Raw genomic sequence first — 10,125 nt, forward strand, 5'->3', positions numbered from 1 at the left:
TTTCTCGACTTTCTAATTCTAATAAATATCTAGAGTATCTTTTGATAAGTTAACGGTTTAATTTTTTTGTCTCATTATAATGTTGTTATTTCAATTTGTTTTCCAAGCTTTTCTATTTAAGTCACATGTCCCCACTTTTTCATCTTTTACTTAAAAATCACCACAAAATTTTATTTTACTTTCAATATTATCAAAATATTCTCCATTTTTTTCTTCCACTTATTATCATTTATGAATTTTATTTTGGCCATTTCCACTAGGGCGGACTAATCTTGATTCAAGGGAGGTCAATCTACTCAGGGATAAACATCTCCTGATTGTGAACTTTCTTCAATCACATGACTCGCATCTGTTACCTTATCTAAGGATAATAAGTGCCGATTCACCTATAGCCACATATTGATAAACAGTCTATTTCAATTCATCACCAATTAAAGTTGTCTCTTCTTACTTTTGATTTTGTTCGATGTACCACTCGATATTCAAAGTTCGACAATCTGTTAGGTCCAATTAATATGGGTTTTAGTGAGGTCGACTCACTAATGGTTAAACCTCTCCCTTTCTGTATTTTTTCAATCACAAGATTCACACTCCATGCGTTACATACAAATAATAATGTCAACTCACCTAAAACTAACACAATTGATAAAAAAAAACATATTTTAATTTGTCACTAATTTAAATAGTTTCTTTTAATTTATGACATTAGAAATGTCCTTTTTCATGGTAAAAGGCATTGTTAGACTAATATATTGGCTGAGGCTAATTTTTATTTGGGTACTTGGCCTCATCATGATATGTTTGTAATAAATATCAAAGTTAGTCTACCTAAAATTAAGGGACCAATTAAGGCCTACTATATTGATGATCATGATAATCTAACTAGAAATGTTCAATTTCTTTTCTATTTGGTGAAAGAAATATTGAAACTTCAATTAGACTATATATTAGTTATTACATAAGCTACTATAACAAATCAACAAATTCATTAAAAAGAAAATTAACCTAGTGACATGGCGCAGGCATTTTCCTAGTATATTATTATAATTTAAGTATATATTACACCTATATCAAATGACATATATACAATATTTATATTTCCATAATATAAGATTTGTATGTTATTTTTAAATTGTATATAAAATATTTTAGTATATATTTCACATCAATATATTTACATAATTAAAGCGACCACGTGACTTCGGCGTGCCAAGTTATATATTTCTTTCAGTTATATATGGATATATTCTATATACTCTACTATATATATTAAATAAGAAATTAATATTATCAGTATATTTTCACGGTGGATAAATATTTCCTGATAAAAGAATTTAAAGATTTCCTTACTATATAAATGATAAGATGACAAAGAAAGAGCTCCGTTTTTTACTTTTGATGATATGATGACGTGAGAATTCAACTTGTAATTTTGTTGTCATATATATATGTACGTATGGATTTGTTAAACAAATTTAAATTAAGAAATTATTATTTGCTAAGTTGACTTCCCAAAATAATGAATGATTATGCATCAAAATAATTTCATTACTTTTATTTTCTCCCAAAATAGGAAAAATTACACCAGTTGTACAAAAAATTTCGTAATGTCTCATGATTGGTACAAAAAGTTTGAAAAACGTAACACATTAGTACAATCCGTCAATTTTAGACTAACGCCGTTAGTCCCTACTAATGTGGCAGATGACGTGGCACAAGGCTGTTGACATGGCAGCTAACGTGGACAAAATTGAATCAAAAAGTCGAGTGGCAGGAAAAATGATGACGTGATAGTGGGAAAGTTTTAAAGGTGTAATAGTTTGGTACAAAAAGTTTTGCATGGCATACCATATTGTTACAAAAAGTTTTAAGGATGTAACTTTTTGGTACAAAAGTTTTGGTATTGTAACAATTAAGTACAAAAAGTATGATGTTATATAACATATTGGTATATAAAAATTAGCATACATACCTGATTATGAGAGAGAGATGAGAGAGACAAGGGAGAGGAGAGAGATGAGAGAGTGGAGAGAGAGAGGAGGGGGAAGAGAAAGAAGAGAGAGAGAGGAGAGAGAAACGAGAAAAGGAGAGAGAGACGAGAGAAAGGATAAGAGAGAGGTGTTAGAAAGCAGAGAGAGAGACGAGGGGGCCGAGAAAGAGGAGATCTCTCCTGTCTCTCGTTTCCCTCGCCCCTCTCTCATCCTCTCTCTTCTCTCTCTCTACTTTCTTGTCTCCCCCGTCTCTCTCTCGTGTCTCTCTCCTCTTCCTCGTGTCTCTCTTCGCTTTCTCACACCTTTCTTTTATCCTCTCTCTCGTCTCTCTCTCTTTTTTCTCATCTCCCGAGTCTCTCTCTCCTCTTTCTCTTACCCCTCGTCTCTCCTCTCTCTCATGAGAGTAAGATGAGTGTCACATCTCTCTTCCCACTCAAATCTCTCTCATAATCAGTTACGTGTGCTAAACTTTTTGTACCAATATGTTATCTAACTACATACTTTTTGTACCAACAAGTTACATCCTTAAAATTTTTTGTACCAATATGCTACACTATGCAAAACTTTTTGTACCTATATATTACATCTCTAAAACCCTTCTACTAACAGGTCATCACTTTTCCCGCCACTCGACTTTTTGGTCCAATTTTGTCCATGTTAGTTGCCACATCAGTAGCCTTGTGCCACGTAATCTACCACGTCAGTAGAGACTAACGGCGTTAGCCTAAAATTGACGGATTGTACTAATATGTTACGTTTTTCAAACTTTTTGTACTTCTAGTAAGGAAAAAAAAACTTTTTATACCAATAGTGAGACATTGCGAAACCTTTTGTACCTCTGGTGTAATTTCCCCCCAAACTACCAAATCAAATGTTCAAAATTCAGAAACGGTTGAATAATCTTGCAAAAATTAATATAGTGTGGTCTTAATTATTAGTATTGCTTTTATCGGATTAACCCTCGTAAAAGGAGCATCTTAGAGTGACGTGGATTTTATGAGGAAACATAGTACGACTTAACCGGGGTTAAAAAGAGCATATGCATGCACCTTAACCTTAAAACGAATAGCATTTAATTCTGATTTAAAGGAAAATCAGCGACCCACATATGTGAACATATAAACGATTAGTATAACAGAAATTTAGAGGGCGTGATTCCGATTCAATGCATATATGGTCACTTTCGTAAATTTTGTATGAATGTATCTCAAGGTGGGAAACCTACAAACTTGATGAACTTATGTTAGAAAGACTAGCGAAGAAGAGATTAATAGTTAAAATAAAATCGCATATGTAAATAGTTAGTAAATCTATAAAATAAAAGAAATTTCAAAAGAAAAATAAAAAAAGTTGAAGGTTTAGTTGGGACTTGGCAGTCATTGGGAGCCCGAGTAGCATCGCCGCAAACCTGCCCCGCTAGTAGGCGGGAGAAGTACTCGCACAGATAAGCAAAAACGGATAAGCAAAATGACAACAGTCGGCCCTCTGACCTCACCTAGCCCGGAACCCAGCCAACTCTTGGCTGGCCCGGGCTTACGATTGCAATTAATACCCTGAGTTTGACGTATTAGATCTTATTTAAAAACTTCTTTTTGGCATAAATTGTCATTGTGTAGATTTATCGTGGGTAGCATGGGTTCGTTCTAATTTTCATTAATTACTTTAGGTAATCTATAATTTTCTATTCTTTTTAAGCAAATATTTGGAGTGCATCCGATTGAGTAGATACTAGGGAAGTATACTAAAGCGACGCCGCAGGTCAATTAGTTCTATATAATAATAATATTATTATTATTATTAATTATTTGTTAAACAAATTTAAAATTAAGAATACCACACCCAAGCATAGCCGAAGGCGCCCAGCCAACTCTTGGTCCGAGCTTACCGGTTCAATACCATGGACCTATCCCAACGATAGGAAGCCCATTCCCATCACTTTAATGCCCTCGCTCGGGTCACAAGCTCGCGTTATTGAAACCCGCATAGTTGCCTTCATATTAATAAATATAAACTTGTGTAGAAGCTAAAATATTTTTACAAATATATGTATATGTATGTCATAGATTTTGAGAAAAATCTCCTATTTCTTTGCCGTAATATATTATTTAAATTAATTTTGAAGAATTCTAACATGACTTCTAGTCATGATAATACATTGGTATTTCAATTCAATTATTTAGTACTTTATTTCAAGTGTGTAGTAGTTTTACTATTTCTGATGAACTATATAAGGTACTAAAACACTTGAATTGAAATACAAGTATTTGAATTGATAATGAAAATAACACGCTTGTACTATTCATGAGTACTAAAAGCATCTAAAAGCACTAAACACTTGAACTGAAATACTAACATGAGTTTATTCAAGCTGTTCAATACTTATTCTCCCTAAGTAAGGTTATGGGTTCGAGTTTTATGAATAGAGAAAATCATTGTTGGAATACGTTCAAGTGTTCTAAAAGTTACTCCACAAAAGCCACTTCAGTCATGTAGCAAGTCCAATTTACCCAAGAGGAGGACTTATTTTCAGTTTCTGGAAAATGACCATATGTTGATGCTATCAATACTAACCCGACTTGTTGAGCCGAGGTGAAAGACGGTCCTGGATCGAGCCCGACAGTCACTGAGGTCGGATCCAACTCAACCGAAGCCAATTGGGTTATCATTGTGTTTCAGAGTGGATCATGATATATGTGGTTGCATTTAAAGTTGGCATACCTTCTCTATCATTGAAATGTTGAGGGAGCATCCATCAAGAGAGGGGGGACAAAACCAAGCATCATGGGATGACGGTGGTTTCAGCAACAGCACAAACCTACCGGTCCATATAACTGTAACTACCAGTCATTATAAGTCTGTCTTTTCCTCTTCTTCGTCTTTCCACACGTATCCAGAGTTCTGATATTCCTTATGTAATTTGGGCTCTCTGCCTCTTTGCTGGGTCTCTCTGCAATCTTTGATTGGGAACCTTTCTGCGAGTTTTTCGGTTTATACTTCCCCGATGGCAAGGCCGGCAAACAAGATTATTAATGCCAAGCTGGTGGGTATGTCTCATCCTTCATTCTTAGTTCTCTCTATTGATTGTCTCCCCTTTCATTGTTTGATGATTCCTAAGTCAGTCTCCTATCCTACGAAAATTCTTGATTGAACGGGAAATGGCTCGATCGGCTAATTCAGATGTTCAGTGCATGTGTTCTGTTGGGTCATTTGTTTTAGATCACATGCTTCCTAGGATAATTGAATGAACTTCCACGGCACTTTGATTGTTTGAAGGATCATGAACTGAATCTTATCTGACTTTCATATCGCAATAACTGATCTTTAATTAAGCAATCCATTAAGTGCAAGAAGAACATCAACGGCAAGCGCGTTTATAGTTTGCACTTTGTTGTACTTATTTCTTATGCAGGTCTTAAACCGATTACTTACTGGATCCACTCGACATGAACCCTCGATACTTGATTAGGACTCGCCTAAGAATTAAACTCTGCTGAATGTGCATATTTCAGGTGCTTCTCGGCGACATGGGAACAGGGAAAACAAGTATGGTCCTGAGATTCGTGAAAGGCCAGTTTTATGATAACCAGGTTAGTTCCCCCTTGAGTTTCCCATGGCCTCGTTAATTATACGTCTCCTTCTATTCAGGGAACAGAGAGCATCAACCTTATCGTGCAGGAACCCACAGTCGGGGCAGCCTTCTTCACCCAAATATTATCATTAGCTGAAGCAACTGTGAAGTTCGATATATGGGACACAGCAGGACAAGAACGATATCACAGCTTGGCTCCTATGTATTACCGTGGAGCAGCCGCAGCAGTAGTTGTGTACGACATCTCAAGCATGGTACCGACAATGCGACTTCTGGTTACAAATGTTCACCCATATACATGCATTTAGTAAATAAAAAAGCCTCATACAGAGGTGACTGCCTTTGACGAGCTTATATTATATCCCCCCTTTGCCCCAGGACACATTCCTTCGAGCTAAAAAATGGGTTCAAGAACTTCAAAGACAAGGTGAGGCATACTGACAGCAGTGTCAGCCCTTTATTCTCGGGTTTTGGTTCACCTTATACTTGTTGCAATTGCTTTTAGAGTCTTAACCCAGGCAGTTCAAAAGCCTAGTTATAATTGCTTTGAGGGTACTGGAAAGCTTTAAATTCGTGGCTTGACTATGATATATGGTTATTATTTGGTTAACTAGGAAACCAGAATTTGGTGATGGCATTGGTGGGAAACAAATTAGACCTGGATCCAAAGAGAGAAGTACAAAATGAGGTAGTCAAAGTTTTTGTGGTGTTTGGTTTATAGAGGATATGTGGTTCCATTTCTTCCATTAGCAGTCTCATGTTTGAACAAACTACAGGATGCAGAACAATTTGCTCAAGAAAATGGGATGTTTTACCTCGAAACCTCAGCAAAGACTGCTCAAAACATTAACGATCTTTTCTTTGAGATAGGTAAGTTTAAGAAATTTCTCTGCAATATAGCCATTTTTTCTAATGTCCAGTGCACAAGAGTTGTGATATCCAAATCTGTCATTTCTTTATTCTCTGTTGCAGCAAAGAGACTGGCCCGGGCCTTGCCATCAAGAACAGCTGGGATAACCTTAACCGATGAAAAACGTGAAAGAAAGAGAAGACGTTTTTGCTGCTTAGGGTGACTAACTGTTTGTGTGCATTCTCAGAGGTTCATGTGAATATACTTCATCTTCAGACTACTTCACCTCTTGCAATGTTTTGTTTCTGTTGGTTACATGTATGAATTATATCCAGTGCTGTTCATATATATACAGATTACTGAATTCTGTCGGAGCAGCGGAAGAAAATCGGGTTTAACATGGTAATGGATAGATCTAAACTTAAGCACAAATTGTATCTTTCTCGCTTGAACTGCATTGTATTAGGACATTCACAGTCTAAGGTAAGATGAAATCCCACGAAACTACATATGTTGCCCAACGAACATGTCTAAATCTGCCACAACAACTACATGATACTCTTGTTTTCTCCACCAAGTAGGTTATATCTAGATCAACCTAATCTTCCTTTGAAGATGCATTTGTTTAGTGATTTGATTACAAATGGAACTTTCAATGTTGAAAGGAAAGAATGGCAAGAGTTACAACCGAACAGGATTCATCTCCCTCTAAGTGCTGCAATCCTCGATGCCAGGTCATCGTAATCAGGCAAATTAGGATGAACATGCCCAGGACACATCTCGTTCAGAAACGACTTAGCCCGATGATGCCCTTTTTCTGTCTCATTCTCATTTGACTCAGTCGGGGATGTGGACTCTGCTGGTAGCGAAGATGCTCGAGTCGGTGGGGTTCCAAACTCTGCTTTCTCGCTCGCGTGCCTTCTTGAGTGGCTAGACTCATGGGAGAAGTTGCTTTCTTGCAAAGGTGACGGTCTGAGGGACCCTTTCAGTCTGTTGCTCGGCTCATAAGGAGACGCCTTCTTCTTACTATAATGCATCAGCAGCCCATCAATAGCTCTATCTTCTTCATCCACTTCATTGTGACTATAACTTGTATTTGCGGATCTCGGGCTCTGTTCAGCTTCACCACCCAGTGGCAGTTTCAGTCTCCTCTGCCTCACAGACCTTGGCTTCGGTTTGGCATCTGGGCTTGGTTCATTTTCATGAGCTTTATCTTCTTGTGCAACTTTCTTTTCTTTCTCGGGTGTTGCTTTAATGTAAGGAGGAGGGATATTTCTGTATGAAGGTCTCCTGCTTTGCTTTTTTTCCTCTTGTTCTCGTTCTTCTTTGTCTTTCCTACTGCGAACTTCCTCCGGATAGTGGAACGGAGGTGAACGCTCGTTCCTCTTCGGTTCCTCGTATGGTAATTTACTACCAACACCTTCGCTTTCTCTTTCTGGCTGAAAATCTCGCCTCTCTCTTTTATGCCACTGGTGCGAGTCATCCTCAGTTTCTTCTGGAGGTGCATTCTTAGGATGCTCCTGTAAAAACAAGATTGTCTCCATCAGCTTGATATCGGAAAATATGAAGCTGTTGCAGTTTGTTCTTCTATCTTCTGTAAACACATGGTTGAAATAGTACAGGAAGAGGTTGCTACTTGAACAGAAGGAGGTGGAGTGAACAGCTTCTGCTCCAATGCCTTGGAATCCCATTCCAATGAGAACTCGTTTGCGACGTCCCGCAGCAACTGAAGCTTCACATCTTTGCTTGGAGGCCCTGCTTTCAACCTCCCGACGAACTGTGGAAGAGGGCACAATTACATCATTTCCTTATCACCAAGAAATATTCATTAAAAGAAAGAAAAAAAAGAAAAAGAAAATAGGCTCGATATGCGGGAGGTTGAGTGGTTATTATCACCTCCTTATTTGCAAAATTCTCCAGGGCGGTTCCGTATTTTTCTGTGAATAGGCTCCGAAGCTCACGCAGTTCAGGCAGATCAGCAAACCGTGCGGCTGCAAACATCAGAGATGGCGCGGCCTCTCTGCAGTCTTCAGGGCATTCCCTGCATAACAAAAAAAACTAAATACTATTATTGATCCTCTCAAGGACTCGACTGATCAAACTTCATAACAGATTTCGGGATCCTTTTCTACTGGTTTTAGGATAATAACCTGGAAGATGAAGTACACGTATGAAAAAAGAAAAACTTTGACGATTTATAGGCTTACGTACCTCTCTTTCTGCATAACAGAAAGGTTACTTAAAATAGACCCGCAGAACTGCTCGATAAAAGCATAGCAGCACGACATGTTCTGCTCGATGAGGAGTCCTTCCGCCTGTTCAATAATTTATCACAGTTACAATCTCTGAAAGGCGAAAGGTACTTAACGATCATAATAACAACGATACAGTGACTACGGATAAGTCCACGAAAATTCTACATCTTTGCAATAATCATTCTTACGGATTAATATGGCAAGCTCAAATGTCATCATCATGAATAAATACCAAATATTATTTCATGACGAAGAAATTTGAATGGAATGTTTTGTCCTTCCGATTTTGGACATACGAAAGAGATTTATTTAGGAAAAAGAAGGGAAACTTTCATCGCACGGAGGGCAAATCCATTTTAATAAATCTTAGCAGAACTAAGAAAAGAACAGATAATAATTAAGAGAAGAAAAAAAGGCAAGAACTTACCCGACCATAAGCGTTGTAATCTAGACCGCTGTTGAGAAGATCAACAATGTCCTTCTTCAAATACTTCTCGACCGCATTCCGCTTCTTGATTATGGTCACGAGCCGGGTCTTCGTAAGCTTTATTGCCGTCTTACTGCAACCCAACAACAATTCAAGCCACAGAAAGACATTCAAACGAAATGAAGAAAAAGAGAAAAACAGAGCATGATGGAGATAAGAGCTTAGCGATGGGGCTTTCAATCGGACCATTTCTTGTAGAACTTGGGCTTCAAGAACCCCTCCAACATCTTCTCCGTCGATACCGAATTACCGATCCTCTCCGGAATGGGGTGCAGGGGAGGCAGAACAACAGAGGGGATGCTGTACAAAAGGGAAGAGCTTGTTCGGGTCGAGGAAAGATCGATCGTTGCTTGGCAATGGGGATCAAGTTATGCCGGGAATCAGCATTCAAGAAGCTGGAAAGATGAAAGATGGAAGAGAAGAATAACAGTTTTCTGGAGAGAGAAGGAGACAGGGGAAACGGACGATGGGTAGAAGACGAATCTTAATATGAAGGGAGGAATAAGGGAATGAAGGAAGCAGAGGAGAACGCAGGCAGAGAGGGAAGGAAAACGAAGGGCCCTAGAGAGAGAAAGGGAATATCTATTTTTAGACAGAGAAAGAGAGAGATTGTATTATGATCAAGATGATGATTTGAATTCCATTGGTACTTTTTACTAACATTGAGTGATAGACCGAGGAGCTGAAAATGACATTCGCGGGTAAAAAAATTTATATTGTAAGGAAGTTTATATGTTATTTCTAAAATTTTGAGAAAATTACTTAAATTCAGCCTCTAAGTTAGAAAACTTACTTTTTATTTTTTATTTGCTTCGTATGAATCTTGCCCCACTCGATTCAAAAATATATCAAGAGATCGGCGAGACGGAATTTGAGACCGTCTTTTTTTTTTGTGTTAAAAAAGCGACTTATGAGTTATGACATAACACAAGAATTATTAAAACTAAATAAAA

The 10,125-nt window shown here is 37.7% G+C and overlaps 2 protein-coding genes across 7 annotated transcripts; one reads left to right on the top strand and one right to left on the bottom strand.

Moving 5' to 3' along the window:
• The first annotated feature begins 4,723 nt into the window (after positions 1–4,723).
• On the top strand, positions 4,724–7,556 carry LOC116201096 (ras-related protein RHN1-like). Of its 6 annotated transcripts, none has more exons than XR_004155804.1 (9): positions 4,736–5,031; positions 5,501–5,578; positions 5,667–5,834; positions 5,959–6,007; positions 6,195–6,268; positions 6,357–6,450; positions 6,553–6,679; positions 6,786–6,832; positions 7,165–7,556. XR_004155804.1 is itself a non-coding variant. In XM_031532200.1 (8 exons), exons 1-7 carry the CDS (start codon positions 4,993–4,995, stop codon positions 6,651–6,653), a joined length of 603 nt encoding a protein of 200 aa, XP_031388060.1. In that variant the 5' UTR covers positions 4,736–4,992; the 3' UTR covers positions 6,654–6,679; positions 6,786–6,862. The 6 variants fall into 6 exon arrangements, 3 of the variants coding, with proteins under 3 accessions (XP_031388061.1, XP_031388060.1, XP_031388059.1); XR_004155803.1 differs by having other exon boundaries at positions 7,101–7,242; XR_004155805.1 differs by having other exon boundaries at positions 7,096–7,236.
• Positions 6,877–9,746, bottom strand: LOC116201095 (IST1-like protein). The gene is made up of 6 exons (XM_031532198.1): positions 9,359–9,746; positions 9,113–9,245; positions 8,642–8,745; positions 8,327–8,471; positions 8,067–8,207; positions 6,877–7,950 (listed from the first exon to the last, which is right to left on the bottom strand). Exons 1-6 carry the CDS (start codon positions 9,397–9,399, stop codon positions 7,129–7,131), a joined length of 1,386 nt encoding a protein of 461 aa, XP_031388058.1. The 5' UTR covers positions 9,400–9,746; the 3' UTR covers positions 6,877–7,128.
• Between the last annotated feature and the right edge of the window lie 379 nt (positions 9,747–10,125).

Source organism: Punica granatum, chromosome 3, assembly GCF_007655135.1.
Source record: "Punica granatum isolate Tunisia-2019 chromosome 3, ASM765513v2, whole genome shotgun sequence".
NCBI classification, from domain to species: domain Eukaryota; kingdom Viridiplantae; phylum Streptophyta; class Magnoliopsida; order Myrtales; family Lythraceae; genus Punica; species Punica granatum.

Bases quoted from the DNA above. Each gene is read 5' to 3' on its own strand.
- LOC116201096 (XM_031532200.1), top strand. From the start codon at position 4,993: ATGGCAAGGCCGGCAAACAAGATTATTAATGCCAAGCTG. The intron at 5,579-5,666 runs GTTAGTTCCCCC...CTTATCGTGCAG, and splicing joins GCCAGTTTTATGATAACCAG to GAACCCACAGTCGGGGCAGC. The intron at 6,451-6,552 runs GTAAGTTTAAGA...TCTCTGTTGCAG, and splicing joins CGATCTTTTCTTTGAGATAG to CAAAGAGACTGGCCCGGGCC.
- LOC116201095 (XM_031532198.1), bottom strand. From the start codon at position 9,399: ATGTTGGAGGGGTTCTTGAAGCCCAAGTTCTACAAGAAATG. The intron at 8,472-8,641 runs GTACGTAAGCCT...TTTGTTATGCAG, and splicing joins TCTGTTATGCAGAAAGAGAG to GGAATGCCCTGAAGACTGCA. The intron at 8,208-8,326 runs GTGATAATAACC...CCTCTTCCACAG, and splicing joins AGAATTTTGCAAATAAGGAG to TTCGTCGGGAGGTTGAAAGC.